Raw genomic sequence first — 18,205 nt, forward strand, 5'->3', positions numbered from 1 at the left:
TCTCCCATAAATTGTATATTTGTAACAATAGAGACTGTTTGTTTTCCAATTCTAATAGATTAGATATATTATACGGTTCTTTTGAGTAATATATATGGAAATGCACCCAACTCTTGTCTCTTGGAATCACCCAATCCTTTGTTACCTATTTTTGAAGTATTTGATGGTTGTGTTATGTTCCAATGTTGTTCTACTAAATTTATGTGAAGAAATTGGAAAATATTGGAAGAAAATAGATGAAACTACATAAACTCTCAATAAAAAGAACTTGAATTCAAATGAAACAATTCTCTGGAAATATTCAAAATACACATAATTTAATTAAATGACAAAGCAATTGCAAGTCAAAGTAGAAAACAAAAAAAACAAAAAGAAATAAAGAATTACAAATTTTGACATCATGCCTTCGTATCATAATATGAGAACCCATACGGTTATTTATGTTGAGCTGGAGAAGGACTTCCTAGAAATATGCTGAACATGTACGAAAAATGAAAATTTAATAATATGGAGGTGGTGGTGATGGAGAAGGTGATGGTTTCTTGTAGTAGTCATTCTTTGACAAAGAAGAAACCTTGTATTCTTCTTTAGGCACTGACGACGCCTTTGGAACATATGACACCTTTTTGTAGCTATCTTCTGGAACTGATGGCTTCTTGAAGTAGTCAAATTTTGGTAAAAATGACTCATATTCTGGTTTATCCATCGAGGGTACCTCTGGAACATAAGACGACTTCTTGTAGTTATCTTCTGGAATTGATGGTTTCTTGTAGTAGTCATTTTTTGGCAAAGAAGGCACCTTGTATTCTTCTTTAGGCACTGAAGGCACCTTTGGAACGTATAACACCTTTTTGTAGTTATCTTCCGAAATTGATGGCTTTTTGTAGTATTCATTCTTTGGCAAAAAAGGCACCTTGTATTCTTCTTTAGGCACTAAAGCCACCTTTGGAACGTATGACACCTTTTTATAGTTATCTTCTGAAACTGATGCCTTCTTGTAGTAGTCACTCTTTGGCAAAGAAGGTATCTTTGGAACATATGACACCTTCTTGTAGTCATCTTCTGGAACTGATGGCTTCTTGTAGTAGTCATTCTTTGACAAAGAAGACACCTCGTATTTTTCTTTAGGTACTGAGGGCACCTTTGAAACATATGTCACCTTTTTATAGCTATCTTTTGGAACTGATGGCTTCTTGTAGTAGTTATTCTTTGGCAAAGATGGCACCTTGTATTCCGGTTTAGGCACTGAGGGCACCTTTGGAATATATGAGACCTTTTTGTAATTATCTTCTGGAACTACTAGCTTCTTGTAGTAGTCATTCTTTGGCAAAGAAGGCACGTTGTATCCTTCTTTAGGCACTGAGGGCACCTTTGGAACATATGACACCTTTTTATAGTTATCTTCTGAAACTGATGGCTTCTTGTAGTAGTCATTTTTTGGCAAATAAGGTACCTTGTATTCTTCTTTAGGTACTGAGGGCACCTTTGGAACAAATGACACCTTTTTGTAGTTATCTTCTCGAACTAATGGCTTCTTGAAGTAGTCAAATTTTGGCAAAAATGACTCCTTATATTCTGGTTTAGCCATCGAGGGTACCTCTGGAGCATATGACACCTTGTTGTTGTTATCTTTTGAAACTGATGGCTTCTTGTAGTAGTCATTCTTTGGCAAGAATGGCGCCTTGTATTTCTGTTTAGGCACTGAAGGTACCTTATATTCCTGTTCAAAAACTGATGGTACTTTCTTGTAGTTATCTTCTGAAACCAATGACTTCTTGTAATAATCATTCTTTGATAGTGCCTTAAATTCCTTTTCAGGCAGTGAGGGTACATTTAAGTCCTCATTTTTGGCTTCTGTGCTTGGTACTTTATTGTATGTTGACTCTGTTGATTCATAAGAATAAGGTGAATATGCCATAGTGCACGTGGCAATCAAGAAAAATGTCAAAGCACAAGAAAATTGAAGCCATTGCTTCTTCATTTGGCTTCCCATTAAGATAATTTGGATTCTAAGGCAAGATGGTTATGTTTTTCTTTTTCTTGTGTGTTTTAGAATAGAGGAAGTAGGAGTTTATATAGCCTAAACTAAGAAAGTGACTTGATGATTTACATACTTAAAATAATCCAAACATATTTGGTTATTGCTATTGCACTAACATTTTTTAGATAATGGGAAGCCATGAACAATTCATACACCTTTTCATGGCTCAATTATTTTATAAAATTAAATCAAAAACTTTGATTCTCTTACATAAAAAAATGGTGTGTGGATTTCCTGTAAAACTCTTTGATGTGTGCTTCAACTTCATTTTTTTAAAGTTGTAAGGTCCTATAGGATATTATCTAAACTTTAGGGGGTTAAATGAACCTTTCCTAAACTTCAGTATATCTATATGATAATTAACCATTTTCCCCCTTCCCCTTCTTCAATCGCCGTTTTTTCTTCAGCACAAAGAACAAATTATTTTTTTTCTCGAAATTTTCACAAATCTTTTGTTTCTAGTAACTTCCATGGATATATTATGCAAGTAGATTTCAGAAAATACTGAAAGTTTCAGTTTTTTTTGAGGTTTCAAATCTTGATACTTGGCTGAATCAAATACTAATTACAGGTATCAATTTTTATGTTGATTGAGTACCAAGATTACTTTTTTTATTCAAATTGAATGAACACCCATGTATCAAGATTGGATAAAATTCTTGTTTTAGGTATCAAATTGCATGTACATTGAATACCAAGTTTGCTTTTTTATTGACTCTTAAGTTAAAATTGAATCAAATTCTAATTGCTTGTATCAAATTTATGTTCTTGTAGTGTCAAGTTTACTTTTTTATTCAACTTGTATTGACCCATAAATCAAGATTGTATCAAATACTAATTGCTGGTATCAAATTGTGTGTTCATTCAGTAGAATTTTGTGGGTCTTTCGGAAATAGCTTCTCTACCTCAGCGGTTAGTGGTAAGGTTTGTGTACTCTATACTCTCCCAAGATTTCACTGGCGGGATTTCACTGGGTATTTCGTTGTTCTGGTTGTTGACGTTGACATGTTGTCATTTCGACTGTTTAAACTGCAATTGGTTGATTGTTTTGCTGCTTAATTAGCTCATGTGAACTGGAAAATAACTATTTGATATGGTTTCTTAAAGGGCTTGAAGCTTTGTATTTTGGGTTGAGCTCTCGCATTGTCTTTTGAAATTGTCCGTACTTGTAGAAGCAGATTTTGAATTTTAAGCCAGTGAATGTAAAATACAGTACATTACTACTACTTTGTGGTAATGAGTACGTACCTAGTATAACAAATGAATAAATCTTGACGTATTTGTGTGTGATGTGTTGTGTGTGTATGTGTAAAACTACACCCCCTGCCGCATACTGAACCTGGCCCTGTGTTCAGGCTTGGCTAATTTGTAGTCTGTAGAAGGGCATTTTTGGTAGATGATAGAAAGGTGTGTCAACAACCTCCGTTGCTAAGGCTTTATGAGCATGTTTTAATTTGGCAGGAGTTATCTAAGATGCTTTCAAGAATTGCCAAAATCCCACTTGTGAGTTCACATCCTGAGGTTTACGAACCATGTGATGATTCCTTTGCATTGGTCGATGCTTTATTAGCTGATCGAACTAACTTGTTACAACACAATCCCTCAATTTGTATGGAAATTGGTTGTGGCAGTGGTTACGTTATTACTTCACTTGCTGTTATGCTTGGACACGAAGGATTTGTTCCATACTACATTGCAACAGACATCAACCCTCATGCAATAAGGGTGACTCGTGAGACCATGGATGCTCATGGGGTTTATGCAGAGTTGGTAAACACAAATATTACATCTGGACTTGAGAAGCGATTGGCAGGATCAGTTGATGTGCTGGTTGTGAACCCTCCTTATGTTCCTACGCCTGAAGATGAAGTTGGTTGTGAAGGCATCACTTCCGCGTGGGCTGGAGGGGAGAATGGTCGAAGCGTTATTGATAAAATACTACCTGCTGCCGACAATCTTTTGTCAGAGAAGGGCTGGTTATATATTGTCACGCTTACTGCTAATAACCCTTCTGAAATATGTCTTGAGATGAGAAAGAAGGGTTATGCATCTCGAATTATCCTTCAAAGATCAACTGAAGAAGAGAGCCTTCATATTATCAAATTTTGGCGAGATTCTGATAGCCAGTTGGAGCTGAATAATTTAAATTATTGGACAAAAATGGTCAGGAATTAGCGAAAGGGTCTCATCTTATGATTGCATTGATTGTCCATTAGGGAACATGACACTAGCTGTTAATAGCATTGCAGATAGAGGAGTAAGTTCATCTTCTGGATGTGGTAATGTTCACTTCTGTTCTTTCTCGTTATTTCGATAAAGTCACTCTTTTCACATGGTTCGTTTGAAGCAATACATAGAAATGTGAAAGTTTGAATTCCTTTTCGTTTCTGTGGTACTGTTGTTCAGGTGTACAGGGGTCTGTTATCTTTACTAAAAGGTTTCCTCAAACAAGCTGACTCTCACTCGACTTTATCAAGTACCTGGTTTGATGCTTAAAGCTGTAGCTCATCGTGTCTATACACAATTTTTGAATTATTTGCTTCCATAATCTGCTCTGTTCGCAACAAGCTATTGCATTAACATCTCACAATGCTAAAGTAATCAGTTAACGAATATGTTTGGACGAATATCATCTGGATAAGCCGTTGGTTTGTGTCTGTTTAATTTTCTTAGTTTCTTACTATATCCATGTTGGTGAAAATTTCTAGCCCTTGGAAATATAAGTGCTTAATTCGGTTGTTCATAGTGTCTTGAAGTTTATAGAGAATATCATGTGCTGATTTTGTGCAAATAAGATGCTTGTTTTTTTGATATAATTCCCTAAGCAATGTGTTGAAAGTTTGCAGTCAATTGAACAAAAGCTTTAAAAAATAAAGCCGAGACAGAACTTTGCACCATGATTTCGTTGCTTGGACTCTCCAAAACTGTACTACTTTTTTGGAGGATCTGACACACATCCCACGACGTTTTTGAAGAGTCCGAGCAACGTAGTGATTTCTGGTTTTGATCATTTCTACCTGGTGGCACTACCCTACATGTTTCATAAAGAACTGCCATTGGCTCCTTTTATCTGCTAATGAAGCGGAAATGTTGAAAAATTTGCATTCAGACATTTTTCTTTGTACTGTTGCAGTTGATCAATTTTGAGGTGAGAAATTTATGAAGGGATATCCATGTTCTTGAGAAGTGTTTGCAAAAATTGCATTTAGATTGGGGTCGTTTGGTTCACGGACTAAGCTATCTCAGGATTACAGTTCTGAGATTATAAATTTATCTCAAATAACACCAAATTTATTTCACGATGAACATATGTTAGAAGGAAAGTGACAATTCGATATCCAAAATCATGGCTAAAATTTCTTCGATAACGTTTAGTCTGATCAACTTCCAAAGTACTTTTTTTCGATTTCAACTTCAAATGCTATTTTTTCTGAACTTCAACAAACCAACATTTTCTGAATATAGAATCGCGACAAGTGAAACTTACTCAAATAGTAATATATAGAGTCAGTAACCTTGAAGACACTCAAATTTGCACTCAATTGTATTTATGATCCTCAATTGTATGAACTTTTATCTATACACATGAATAAATATTTAAACACGTTTTCTTTAAAAAATTCTTAACATATATAAATATTTTTACATAAATTAACCATGACCGTTATTATACATATTCATTTATTGATTTGATGCATGCATGAGAGCTTACATCCTTATGAGCTATGATGCAACTTTTTTCCAAATCTCACATATAGTGTAAGTTAATCGCATCGAACCGTCTTTTTTAATTTTAAGATATATACATAATTTTGATATTTTCCAAAAAAGTACGTGAATAAACTATATGGCCGACCTTTTACCGACTTTATCTCTAATTTCGTCTTTATAATATACTTCTCTCTTTTTTCTCATTTCTCTCTAAAATCCCTCATCCAAACACTTCCCAACACCCCAAATTTGCATTTCATTTCCATTTTTCTCTCTCTCTAGAAATCTCTCAACCATGGCGGCGCAGAAGAGAGAGAAAGAAGAAACCGAGCTGAAGGTTCCAGAATCCATCCCTCTGTGCTCTCCAACTCTGCCGGTATCTTCACCGTCTCCTCCTCCGCCGCCGTCGACGACGACGACGCATATCTCAGTTTCTGTTATCTCAGATCTGAAACGTTCTGATAGATCGTCGATGGAGAGCATAGATCTGAAGGTTTCTAGTATGGATGATGAATTGAGATCTACATCAGCTGCATCGCCGGAAAGTATGGATCTGGTAGGTAGAAAAGCAGGGGTGAAGAGGCAACGGGAAGCTAATAGATGTTCTGGTATAGGTTGCCGTAGGAAAGTCGGATTGATGCCGTTCCGTTGCCGGTGCGGTGAAGTGTTCTGCTCAGAGCATAGGTATTCCGATCGACACGACTGTAGTTACGATTACAAAGCAGCTGGTCGTGAAGCGATTGCTAAGGAAAATCCAGTTGTCAAAGCTGCAAAAATTCTCAAAGTTTGAAAAATGGAAGTTTGAAGTTTTTTCTTCTTTTTTTTTTTTTGCTATTTTCAAAGTTGTTGAACCAGTCAAGAGGAGGAGTTTTGTGGGGGTGGTGGTGGAAAATGAATGGTGGGGGTGTTGTGTTGTAAATTTGATGAATGGATGAGGGTATTGTTGTCATTTAAGTTATTAATTATTATTAAAATAAGGTAGTGGAAACTTTTTTTTTTGTGTTTTTATTTTATGCGGAGTATATTGCTTTAACTTTATGCTGCGTTGTACTTGTGCCATTATCACATGAAAATTATTTATTCTTATTGCTATGGTACGTTTTTTCTGAATTAGAGGTTTTGAATTTAAATTTTGATGTTTTGTTTTTGTCAAATGCTGGGCGATCAAAAGGTCTTGAGTCGTAAAATGTAGAAACATCATTGTAGGAGTTACATCTTCGAGCCATGCTTATCTTTGCGATATCAAAAATCATGAAAGATGTAGTAGAATTGATTAGTCTTTTCATCATCGCAGCGTTGAATCGTCTAACTCTTTGACGTTTGATCTTGAGTTTGAGATTTTGAGTCGTAAAATGGAGAAACATGTTTCCTTAAGCAATCTTGATCTTGTGTTTGAGCTTTCTTTGATGTTTGATCTTGAGTTTGAGTCGTAAAATAGAGAAACATGTTTTTTTAAGTAATCTTGATCTTGAGGTTAGGGAGTCAATTGAGCATCTCAGCGGCAGGATTGAATATCCGGATCGATGTCCATCCTGAACAAATAGGAGGCATGGGTCGTGGGTCACAGGTCACACATACGTCGTTGGATTGCATGGCAGAAGGTCGTGGGTCACAGGTCACACATAAGCCTTGGATTGAATGGTAGAAAAACACCCAACATAAAAAGATGGACACTCCTCCATGTGAAATATTCATCTTCATAGGAACTTTTTGATAGCAGTCGTGACCAACAACCATCAGTTCTCGACTTGTTGGTAAGGTGGTTTGAGCTTTTGAGTCCTAAAATGGAGAAACATGTTTTGTTAAGCAATTTTACGCGAAATTAATTGAATCATTTGTTGAAACATTGATGAGTGAAAATTCTCGTTGATATACACATTCACCAAACAAACACAATTAAAGTAAAAAAAATAAAAACATAATTCTCTTATACAATCTTAATATAGTTACATGCTTTCTCATACTTCTATGTTTTGCTTATAATTAAAAAAAACTAAAAATTCTTAAACCTTATGCATGTTTCATGCTAACTCGTGACTCCATCAACGAGGAGTATAGTCTAGTGACATTATTAAAAATGAAAATCTTTCACGCAATAAATATGAGAGTATTTCACACGATAAAAATAAAGTTAATTTTACTTTCCTCTTTTATCTTCTCCTTAATCACTCAATATTATTCCCGAAAAGATATCTGAATTCTAATTCCAAAACAATTGTTTATCTTTAATTAATTTCAAAAAAAAAAATATTAGCCAAAAAATTACTCAAAATCCACGTGGCATACAATAAGAACATAATTTAACAGAATTAATATTTCTGCTTCACTAGTTGTACTCTTGTTCTTGGGAGGTGTACATACTCCACTTTCTATAAATATATCAAGAAATTCATACATAATGGAAAGCACTATAATAGTTGGTAGGGCAGCAGGGGTTTTCCATTACTCTTCTCTTCTGTGGGCGCTTTCTTTTCAAGAAAAAGGTCAACTTTTTGATCTTTGATTAATACATCAATATCTGTAATACCCATTTTGATTTATCATCATTAGTGTTATAATGAAATGTGATTATCAAATGAAATAAAACAACAAAAAAAGATTGATTGTGTTGATCCCAAATGATTTAGGATTTTGAGGTGTAGTTAGTTGGGGGGTTTTGATTTATTTTTTGTTGGTATGACACTGATATTGATTTGTTCGAACCATGGATTTGTTTAGATCAAGAAGCTGCTTGAGCTGGTGTATTTGAAATTCTGTAGGTAAATTGGCTTGTTTTTGTGTTTTCATTGAGTGGTTTGATGTGGGTGTGAGGATTTTTCGAGACCCTTTTGAGTTTTAGTTCAAAATGTTTGATTTTTAAAATTTTTTATTGTGGGTAGGGGAAGGGGGAAATGGGGAGGAGATTACAAGGTGGGGAATCGAACCTTAGTCAATAAGGTGAAAATTGTAGGTTGCCAACCAACTGAGCTACTGAGATTTTCAAAGTTTGATATTTGATTTGTGTTTCTTGCTTGATCAAGTAGCTGTTTGAGCTGGTTTATTTGAAATTCTTTATGTAAATTGCTTGTTTTTTGTGTTTTCATTGAGTGTTTTAATGTGGGTGTGATGATTTTTCGAGACCCTTTTGAGTTTCAGTTCAAAATGTTTGAATATTTTTTCTAAAAAAAAGATTTTTTTTCAATTTGTTATTGGGGGTGTGGGGGAAGGGGAAATGGGGGAGGGGATTACAAAGGTGGAGAATTGAACCTTCCCCAATAAGGTGTAAGTTCAGGTAGTCAACCAAGGTAGCCAACCAGCTAAGCTACTAAGATTTCCCAAATGTTTGATATTTGATTTGTGTTCTTGCTCGATTTTAGATTTTTATATCAATCAAATTGCTTATTCTATGCCTTAGCGGTTGCTATTATCAGATTTGTTAAGCATAATTTAGATAAAGTTGTTGCTTTGCTTGGACTTTTCAAATATGTTAACGAGTGCGTGTCGGATCTCCCAAAGTAACGTATTTTTGGAGAATCCGACACGTGTGCAGCATTGAAAGTGAAGAGTTTGTGCAACTTATCCTGCTTGAGCTGGTGTATTTGAAATTCTTTATATAAATTGACCTGGTTTTGTGTTTTACATTTAATTGAGTGTTTTGATGTGGAGTGAGAATTTTTCAAGACCCTTTAGAGTTTCAGTTCAAAATGTTCGATATTTGATTTGTGTTCTTGCTTGATTTTATATTTTTGTATCAATGAATTTGCTTATTCTATGTCTTAGTGGCTGGTATTATCAGATTTGTGGAAGCATAATTAGATAAAATTGCTGCTTGAGCTGATTTTCTTTTTCTTTATAATGAGGGAGGGGATTACAAGGTGGGAAATCGAACCCTCACCAACAAGATGAAAGTTCAAGTAACCAACCAACTGAGCTTCTAAAGTTCCCCATGCTTGAGCTGGTGTATTTGAAATTCTTTATATAAATTGGTCTGTTTTTGTGTTTTGGGTGTGAGAATTTTTGAATATCGTCCTAAGTTTTAGTTCAGAATTCTTTATTTTTGATATGTGTTCTGACTCGATTGTTGATTTTGATACCAAATGATTGAATTTGCGTATTTATTTGTCTTAGCGGTTGGTATTATCAGATTTATGGAACCATGATTTAGATGAAGTAGCTATGCCAGCTGGTGTAAAAGATTGACTTGTGTTTGCGTTTCTTTGACTGCCTTGTTGCAGGTGTGCGAATTTTTAGAACATATTGGTTTTCTTGGTTGAATTTGATTTTGATTTGTACTCTTGCTGGATTGCTGATGTCAATGATTAATTTTACTTATTGATTTTGTACTCTTGCTGGAATACTGATGTCAAATGATTAATTTTGCTTATAGGATGTGAAGAATTTTTAGGACCCTTTTGAGTCGGTTCAAAATTTTGACATTTGATTTGTGCTCTGCTGGATTGTAGATTTTGATATTAAATGATTGAATTTGCTTATTAGTTGTACAGGCTGGTATCATTAGAATTGTGTAAGCATGATTTAGATGAAGTAGCTATGTCAGCTGGCGTAAAAGATAGGCTTGTGTTTCCTTGACTTTCTTGTCACTGTGTGCAGTTATTTGGAACACTTTGGATTTCTTGGTTGAATTTGACTTTGATTTGTCTTGGCGACTGGTATCATTAGATTTGTGGAGGCATGATTTAGATGAAGTGACTATTCCAGCTGTTGTAAAAACATTCTACTGAAAAAGATTGTCTTGGAGCCCCCAGGTCTTTGGTCTAGTGGTAAGATCGCAGCTTCTGATGTGTGGATCAGGCACGTCACGGGTTCGAACCTTGAGGTAGAGGAGTGGGCCCATTAGCGTCCGAATTTTGAACTGTATAACACTGTTCCTCGGGGATTTCTCGGCTATAAAACAAAGGATTGTCTATTTGCGTTTCTTTGAGTGTCTTGTTACCAATGACACTTCAGGTTCCTTGGTTGAATGTAATCTTTGATTTGTACTCTTGCTGGAATGCTGATGTCAAATGATTATTTTGCTTATAGGATGTAAAGATAACTAAATTGTCTCTTTGGAGTTTGTCTTTGCCGCTGAGATTGATTTGTGGAATCAAATCATTCCTTCATAGCCTGGTAGATCTTTATGTTTACATCAAATAGCTGCTTGAATTTCTTTTAGTATCTTGATATGTGGTATGAATATTTTTGAGAACCCTTTTTTGGTTTCCTTAGGCGCTCTCACTCACACAAACACTCATTCTTCTTAATCACTGATTATCAAGCTGAATAAACCAAGTTAGTTATATACATTCAAAAGTGTACTTTTGTGACTGTTATAGGACATAATTTGTCATCGGTTGAAAATATTTCTTGCTAGAAGCCTGAAATGGGATCACTGAGTGTGATACTCCACCTGAAAAGGTAATTGAGTTTCATTCAAAGTAGTATGTTGCTTATGATGTTTCTAGCATAAAATGTTACTGCAAGGTATGAGTGATGGTACAGATTAAAGGGCTTATGTACCTAATTCTTTGATGCTCCACAAATTCTCCAATGGTGCGAAAGGCACATTCCCTTCTCAATGGGAGGATATTTTGTGGTGTTCTTAAAAGACGAATAAGTGGATATCCATTGTTGTGTGAGGGAGAGTAGAAAAGAATGAGGGAGGAGGGGTCCATGGACTATCAGGATAATTACTAGTTTCAAATTTCAGTTGAGGTGATTTAATGTTGTCTATAAGAGTATACGCCTAAGAAGCTGGATTGTTGATGGACTCCTTTATGATGTCTGTATTTGTTTTGCCAAATCTTTTGTTTTTTGGTTGGAAGGGTTCTGGATTTTGTGCATGCAAATGAATTAGATTATACATATTCAAGTTGGTTTTTAATTGGGAACTCCATGAGTTCTCTTTCTCTATAATATATGGGATACTTTGTGAGTTGATGAAGGTTTAGTGTTAAACAACATGGAATAAAGGTTAAGTGATGTTGCATCCAAAAGAGCTGTCCCTTTCAAGTTTCAACCTGCTGCAAATAAGTTCTTGTATGTTCGTTTTGATATGTCTCTTGTGTATGCTATAAACAGATGGATTACAAGATCTTTAACATCATCTAGAGAGTATATCAGTGGACATATGTGGAATTAGCCGAGGTGCGCGCAAGCTGTCCAGGACACCATGGTTATCAAAAAAAAGTATAAAATATCAGTTTTTCCTAAAATCATAGAATTGTAGTTTTGGAGAATCCTGTGCCAATAATATTGCGTTGGGAGTAAGTTATATGACATATACTTGATTCTAAGATGATTTAAGGCGTGACTGTAATTCAGTATACTGCTGAGCTTGTGAAATGGGATTTTTGGGTACTCTTTATGTATCATTTTGATTCATTTGTTGCTAACTCAATCGTCAATAGACATTTGTTTGCCTGATTTGCTTCTGTTCCTATTTTTCAGGTTTTAGAAAATCAGAAGTAACGAGATGGTCAGAGCGTATTCACAAGAGCACACATATAAGCACCCATGGGAAAGAGTAACTTCTGCATCCTGGCGCAAGTTTGCTGATCCTGAGAACAAACGCATTCTATCACATATCCTTGAAGTTGACACATTGAACCACAAGCTTGATTCCAGCTCAGGGAAGCTTTATACGACTCGTGCCATAACTATCCATGCACCAGGACCATGGTTCCTCCGCAAAATCATTCGTCAAGACATCTGCCACTGTGTAGAATCAACAGTTGTTGATGCTCAATCTCGGTCCATGCAGCTCTCCACTCGAAACATTAGTCTGGAGAAGTACATAGAAGTGGAGGAGAAAATCAGATATGACCCTCATCCAGATAATCCAAAGTTATGGACCGTCTCCAAGCAGGAAACGAGTATCAGGATTAAGCCCTTATCAGCTCTGGCATCAATGGCAGAGAAAATAGAGCAGAAGTGTGTGGACAAGTTTCAGGCAAACAGTGCGAAGGGAAGAGAAGTAATGGAACGGATGTGCAAGTACCTTGAAGCTGAATCCAGAGGCATTTCAGCATGATTTAGCAATCCAACTTTATATTAGGCTTCTTCAGCACTAGTATCCGACCCCTCCTTTAAACGTAAGAGGCGAGTTTACGACAAACACTGGCTGGCAGATCGAATGTGTTGTATGAAAAAGAGGACGCCAATCATGAATCGTTCTTTCTGAACTTTTTGTAAGCTGTAGTAGATGCAATAACAACACAACTTCATTTTAGTTGGTTGCATGTAATTCGAGTTTGCAGCTGATTATCTTTCAAATTCCCAGTTATGTGTTCACTCTATTGAGTTTTATTACATCCTTAAATATAATTGATCATAAATTTGTTGCTGCTGGAAAATTGTGAACATAAGCCTTGTTGACGACACTCTTTATCTGTTTGAGAAACAAAATCCAAAAAGGCTACTCATAAAACTTAATCGATATCCTTAAGAGTTATCAGTGAGCAAAGGAACCAAAGCGCCAGCAACTTTGAAAGCCTTGGATTAACATCGTTTTGCAATAACCACAAACACTAGCTACAACCATATGTACCGACATGGGTTGTCGTGGAAGAGTAAGCACTACTTCGTCCCTAACCAGAGGTTTTTGATTCGAGTTTGAGTTTTGAATATGAAGTCGACTTTGTTAGGGTGAACGGGTATGTAATAGGATCATTTTTAGCTAATGCCAATGTCTATCATGCTTTATAACATCTTGAAGGGTCTATTCTACTTGTGCAGAATTTTTCGATGCAAATCCAAATTTAATTGGACCCAATACAAATATCAGACACCAGGTGAAAACCCCCCGAAAAAACACAAGCTATACCCACCACATCAAACAATTCTTGAAGGGTAATATATCCAAATGAAACTCCAAAACATACAAGTAAAAAGCAAAAGATTTTTCCAAGAGAATAAAGGGATAGTTAAATCTTAATCAAGAACCTTAAAAGATACCAACTCACTGGCAAAATAACTTCAAAAACTGCTACTTTTTACCTTAAAGTGACTATAACTATGCTTTCACGAGTTTTTGGCTAAAAACTCATGCTTTCACTGTTTCAATAAAAGTGTGTTATTTTTCTTTCTTTTTTTAAAAAAATACTTTTGTATTGAAAAGTCTAATTCCAACATTATACTTGTCATGTTTAAGATTACAAAATTCAAAGAATATTTCGTTATATTACATATATTTCTTAGTTTAAGGAGTACAAGCTTATTTTTTTAAATTGTGTGCCTAATCAAAATTAAGACATTTAAATTGAACCATAAGCCAAGCTTTATAATGAGACTAAAGCCTCCAAAAACTTTATCGAGGGTAAAGGGGTTGTTTGGTTCAAGGTATTAGATGGTCCCGATATAAATTTTGAAATTAAACCAATCCCATATTTCATTGGAGGTATTAGCTAAATCATATAAATTTTATATCAAAAATCTCTGTATAATTTATCCCTTATAAAAAGCGAAATTATTATTCAATATATAATTTTTATTATAATCCCAATATTATAATTCTTGAATATTATGATGTTAGAACCAAATGATCCTTTTTATGAAGAACAAATGGCAACTAGGAAGGTCCCATAATTACCATTTACCCAAAAACTAAAGAGGGTTTAAAATAATTAAACAAAAATATAAAGAAAAAAATTGTATTATTTGTATTGATTTGTTTATCCAATTTTTATTTCTCATCCATTTAAAAATATATATATATTTTTTGGCAATTTTTTAATTTTAATTTTTCAGGTGACATGTTTAGTATCATAAAATTAAAAAATATTTTAATATGTTCGATATATCTTTATTTTATAATCATAATAATCAAAAATCTATTTTTTTTTTTTTACCTAATTCAAATCAAAGCAGCACAAACAAATTAAAACTAGGATTATTTGGAAAAACCCACTTTTTCATTGGTAGATTTGCTGAGTTAGCACTTAGCAGCTCTCAAAACAGTAGTTAATAAATATTCTTCTTCCCCAATCTGCTTTTATACTATTGGACCCAATGCCCTTTAACCCCTCTCTCTCTATCTCTCTCTCTCCCTATCTCTCTCTCCGCCAAGAATCCATAATCAGATCACTGAAGAGGTAAAAATTGTAACTTTTTCTGAGGTTCAGTTTATTGCTACTTTTTTTGTTGGGAATTTGTTTTTTCACTTGTTTTATCTTTTTGGATATGTTAAAGATTTGATTTTGACAAAATTTATGTATGCCCCAACATGGTTTCTTTATATATACTCTTATTGAGCTAAGCTGGTGCTGAATTTTTGATGGTTAATAACTTATGGTTCATACTGTGTATCTGAACCAGTTGTTTCAAGATTCAATTTTTATCATGTTTTTATGTTTGGGGTTTGTTGGATTGAGTTGATTCAGTTGTTGGTATATTGGATTATGATGAATTGTGGGAGATAGCTGTTTTTTTTTTGAATGTTTAGTATTTTGGGAGTTTCAAGAATGTGTTTTTATGGACAGAAAAAAAGATTAAAGGGCTGATTTTTGGTTGTGAAGTTGGTTTTTTTTAGTTTAGTATTTTGGGATTTTCAAGAATGTGTTTTTAGGACAGGGAAAAAGGATTTAAGGGCTGAGTTTTGGTTGTAATTTGTGAAGTTGTGATTTTTTAGTTCTGAGAAGTTACAAATTGATTTTGGAAAATGAATAGTTCTGGTATGGGTGGTGGTTTTTTATCTGGGTATAATGGTGGATTTTTGGGGATGAATAGGATGCAACAGCCTGAACCAATTAGTAATAATGCAGTTCATGGTCATCAGATGAATCACAATAATGTTCAATCGTCGGTGACTGCAAAATTGGGGCTTGAACATGAAAAACCAATAGGTTTGATGGATGTAAAAGGTTGTATGGCTTATGGGAAGGATACAGCAGTTGGGCCAAGTAATGTTGTGAATACTAGTAATAATCCTAATAGCAATACGAGTGATGAGGATGAGCCTAGCTTTATGGAGGATGGAAATGGTGATAACGGTGGGGCACTAGGGAAGAAGGGATCTCCATGGCAGAGAATGAAATGGACTGATAATGTTGTTAGGCTTCTTATACAAGTAGTTGCATGTGTTGGAGATGATGGTAGTTTGGAAGGTCCTGGCGTGGGGGTGAAGAGAAAATCTGTTTGCCTTCAGAAAAAGGGTAAATGGAAAACAGTCTCGCGAATAATGATGAGTAACGGTTGTCATGTCTCACCTCAGCAGTGTGAGGATAAGTTTAATGATTTGAACAAGAGGTACAAGAAATTAAATGAGATTCTCGGGAGGGGTACTTCTTGTGCTGTGGTGGAAAATCCGGATCTAATGGACTCCATGCCGCAGCTTTCTGCTAAGGCCAAGGACACAGTGAAAAAGATACTTAACTCAAAACATTTGTTTTATAGAGAGATGTGTGCTTACCATAATGGACAAAAGATACCTGATTGCAATGATCTTGAATTTCCAGTTCACTCTTCACCTGTTGCAGCACTGTGTGCAAAAGATCATAATGGCTCCCAGGGAGACGAAGGTGAAGAAAATGAAGAAAGTGATGATGATGAGGATGAATCCGATGATAACCACGGTGATGGTGATGCACGTAAAATTGGAGATTTTGATGAGAGAATGAGACGAGTTGAAGAAAATGGCTGCTTCTTGCCACAAATTAGCGTGAATGATAATTTTTTGGCTGAAATTAATGAGTTTTTTCAGGACCCTACAAAATCCCAGTGGGACCAGAGGATGTGGATTAAGAAACGGATGTTACAACTGGAAGAGGAAAAGATTGGCATCCAAGCTGAAGCCTTTGAGTTGGAGAAACGTCAGGTTAAGTGGCAAAGGTTCTGCCGCAAGAAAGACAGGGAGCTTGAAATAGAAAGGCTGGAGAACAAGAAATTAATGTTGGAGAATGAGCATATGGCATTGCAACTGAAGCATAAGGAGCACGAATTAGACAGCACAAAGCCTAATATTTCTTTCAATTCTGCACCTCTCAGTTTAGATAGACCGAGGGGAAGAGATCCGCTTGATGCAGCTAGGTATCATTAGCTAGTAAGCATTAGAAATCTCCAAGTTTTTGGCAACCTTTCATTGCCCCCTTTTGTTGTAAAATCTTTTTAAAATGTTTTACAGCTCAACATGCAGCAGCAAACTTGTTAATCAGTTCTTTTGAATTCTCCTAGTATTTTTCTCTAAAATTAACTGCATCAGCTTTGTTATGAAAGTCGTGGTTGGATACTCTGGATGTTTGTCTAAACTTCTATCCAATAGCATTTAGAATATGAATCGTGTGTGCCTTCTAATCATTACAAGTTAGTTAAGAACCAGACCGAACTTGCATTTGGTGATATTCAGTCTTGCAGTGGCATACTTGCATAAAACTTAGTATGGTGCATCAAGAACATTTTCATTTGAACCCCTCAACTCGTCTCCACTTTGTCAGTTGAATTCTCCAACTTACAAAATGATCATCTAAACACCTCCAAAGTTTACGTGTCACATCATTGTCGGGTGTCAACAAGGCACAATGGGACGAATTGAAGTGTTTAGTTGCTAGTTGAGACCACGTTGAGGTGTCTAGATGTGCATACGAAGTTTGTTTGAGTGTCTTTATGTATGAAATGTCTAGAAGCATCATGTCACCACTGTTATTTGTTTAGTTTGGCGATCACCTATGATGTCCCCTTGATCTAGATGTATTTCCTTCTATGCTCTCTTGTGCATCCATATTTGGTGTTGAAATTGGCCAGCCTTTCCCAAACAGTTCTCTTTATTCAAAGCTCTGAACTAGCAGTAGCTCCCTAGTAACTCCCCTCTACCCCTGCTTTTCCTTTGCAGATTCAACTTTGGCGGAGCTAGGGGATGATCCCCCCTTCGCCAGATAATCATACTTCATATACACAAGGTCAACTTTTTTTGGTTATGTATGTATAGTATACGTTGAACCCCCTTGGTGAAAATCCTGCATCCGCCACAATGCTCCACTTCCCCCCCCCCCCTCCATTTCTGTCTCTCTCTCGCACTATGAGAGAGATATGTATATCCCCCTCCCCTTTCCTCTCTCTCTCTCTCTCTCTCGCACACACTCAGCGAGGGAGATGCATGTATAACTTTGAAAAACCATTGTTATGCATTTACATGCCGTTATTACTAGATAGAGACTAGAACTACACTGTCCTATCATGCCGATATTTTGCAGTTTATCATTCTGTAACTCTCCTTTTTTCCTAGTGATTACACTTTAAGGGTTGTTTGGTACGCGGGATAAGATAGGATATCCGAAGATTGAGCTATAAAATTCATATTGTGTTTGGTAGGATAGATTTACACCGTCAAACCGAACACAATATAAATTTTATCCCAAGCTTGATCTTGGATATCCCACCTTATCCCAGGAAACTTGAGATTATTTTATCCCACATCCCATGTGAGATAAATTAGTCCAAAGATTATAATCCTTGGACTATAATTCCAGGATAATCTAAGTA

The 18,205-nt window shown here is 35.6% G+C and overlaps 5 protein-coding genes across 11 annotated transcripts; 4 read left to right on the forward strand and 1 right to left on the reverse strand.

Annotated features, from left to right (window-relative positions):
• Positions 1 to 499: 499 nt before the first annotated feature.
• Positions 500 to 1,993, reverse strand: LOC129891184 (protein PELPK1-like). The gene is made up of 4 exons (XM_055966463.1): positions 1,712 to 1,993; positions 1,046 to 1,681; positions 716 to 991; positions 500 to 604 (listed from the first exon to the last, which is right to left on the reverse strand). Exons 1-4 carry the CDS (start codon positions 1,991 to 1,993, stop codon positions 500 to 502), a joined length of 1,299 nt encoding a protein of 432 aa, XP_055822438.1.
• A 448-nt stretch (positions 1,994 to 2,441) lies between these two features.
• On the forward strand, positions 2,442 to 4,782 carry LOC129884587 (uncharacterized). Of its 2 annotated transcripts, XR_008765964.1 has the most exons (3): positions 2,442 to 2,612; positions 3,503 to 4,320; positions 4,448 to 4,782. XR_008765964.1 is itself a non-coding variant. In XM_055958879.1 (2 exons), the coding sequence occupies exon 2, from the start codon at positions 3,515 to 3,517 to the stop codon at positions 4,214 to 4,216; it is 702 nt and encodes a 233-aa protein (XP_055814854.1). In that variant the 5' UTR covers positions 2,442 to 2,612; positions 3,503 to 3,514; the 3' UTR covers positions 4,217 to 4,782. The 2 variants fall into 2 exon arrangements, 1 of the variants encoding a protein (XP_055814854.1); XM_055958879.1 differs by having other exon boundaries at positions 3,503 to 4,782.
• A 1,156-nt stretch (positions 4,783 to 5,938) lies between these two features.
• Positions 5,939 to 6,844, forward strand: LOC129884602 (zinc finger A20 and AN1 domain-containing stress-associated protein 5-like). Its single transcript, XM_055958889.1, has one exon. The coding sequence runs from the start codon at positions 6,048 to 6,050 to the stop codon at positions 6,540 to 6,542; it is 495 nt and encodes a 164-aa protein (XP_055814864.1). The 5' UTR covers positions 5,939 to 6,047; the 3' UTR covers positions 6,543 to 6,844.
• Positions 6,845 to 8,136: 1,292 nt separating this feature from the next.
• On the forward strand, positions 8,137 to 13,012 carry LOC129884613 (uncharacterized). Of its 5 annotated transcripts, none has more exons than XM_055958905.1 (3): positions 8,152 to 8,235; positions 11,813 to 11,920; positions 12,182 to 13,012. In XM_055958905.1, the coding sequence occupies exon 3, from the start codon at positions 12,207 to 12,209 to the stop codon at positions 12,762 to 12,764; it is 558 nt and encodes a 185-aa protein (XP_055814880.1). In that variant the 5' UTR covers positions 8,152 to 8,235; positions 11,813 to 11,920; positions 12,182 to 12,206; the 3' UTR covers positions 12,765 to 13,012. The 5 variants fall into 5 exon arrangements, with proteins under 5 accessions (XP_055814874.1, XP_055814880.1, XP_055814887.1 ...); XM_055958912.1 differs by having other exon boundaries at positions 11,813 to 11,878; XM_055958899.1 differs by lacking the exon at positions 11,813 to 11,920 and having other exon boundaries at positions 8,137 to 8,235.
• Positions 13,013 to 14,662: 1,650 nt separating this feature from the next.
• Positions 14,663 to 16,955, forward strand: LOC129884649 (uncharacterized). 2 transcript variants are annotated; one of them, XM_055958946.1, is made up of 2 exons: positions 14,663 to 14,823; positions 15,493 to 16,955. In XM_055958946.1, the coding sequence occupies exon 2, from the start codon at positions 15,507 to 15,509 to the stop codon at positions 16,764 to 16,766; it is 1,260 nt and encodes a 419-aa protein (XP_055814921.1). In that variant the 5' UTR covers positions 14,663 to 14,823; positions 15,493 to 15,506; the 3' UTR covers positions 16,767 to 16,955. The 2 variants fall into 2 exon arrangements, with proteins under 2 accessions (XP_055814921.1, XP_055814914.1); XM_055958939.1 differs by lacking the exon at positions 14,663 to 14,823 and having other exon boundaries at positions 14,830 to 16,955.
• Positions 16,956 to 18,205: the final 1,250 nt, after the last annotated feature.

The sequence above is a fragment of the Solanum dulcamara genome, chromosome 1 (genome assembly GCF_947179165.1).
Source record: "Solanum dulcamara chromosome 1, daSolDulc1.2, whole genome shotgun sequence".
In the NCBI taxonomy this organism is placed as follows: Eukaryota; Viridiplantae; Streptophyta; class Magnoliopsida; order Solanales; family Solanaceae; genus Solanum; species Solanum dulcamara.

What these genes read in the sequence shown, in the direction of transcription:
- LOC129891184 (XM_055966463.1), bottom strand. Translation starts at nt 1,993, where the DNA reads ATGGGAAGCCAAATGAAGAAGCAATGGCTTCAATTTTCTTGTGCTTTG. An exon ending in TTTTTGAACAGGAATATAAG is followed by an intron (nt 1,682 to 1,711) that starts GTACCTTCAGTG and finishes CAGAAATACAAG; the next exon opens with GCGCCATTCTTGCCAAAGAA. An exon ending in AGTCGTCTTATGTTCCAGAG is followed by an intron (nt 605 to 715) that starts GTACCCTCGATG and finishes TATGTTCCAAAG; the next exon opens with GCGTCGTCAGTGCCTAAAGA.
- LOC129884587 (XM_055958879.1), top strand. Translation starts at nt 3,515, where the DNA reads ATGCTTTCAAGAATTGCCAAAATCCCACTTGTGAGTTCACATCCTGAG.
- LOC129884602 (XM_055958889.1), top strand. Translation starts at nt 6,048, where the DNA reads ATGGCGGCGCAGAAGAGAGAGAAAGAAGAAACCGAGCTGAAGGTTCCA.
- LOC129884613 (XM_055958899.1), top strand. Translation starts at nt 12,207, where the DNA reads ATGGTCAGAGCGTATTCACAAGAGCACACATATAAGCACCCATGGGAA.
- LOC129884649 (XM_055958939.1), top strand. Translation starts at nt 15,390, where the DNA reads ATGAATAGTTCTGGTATGGGTGGTGGTTTTTTATCTGGGTATAATGGT.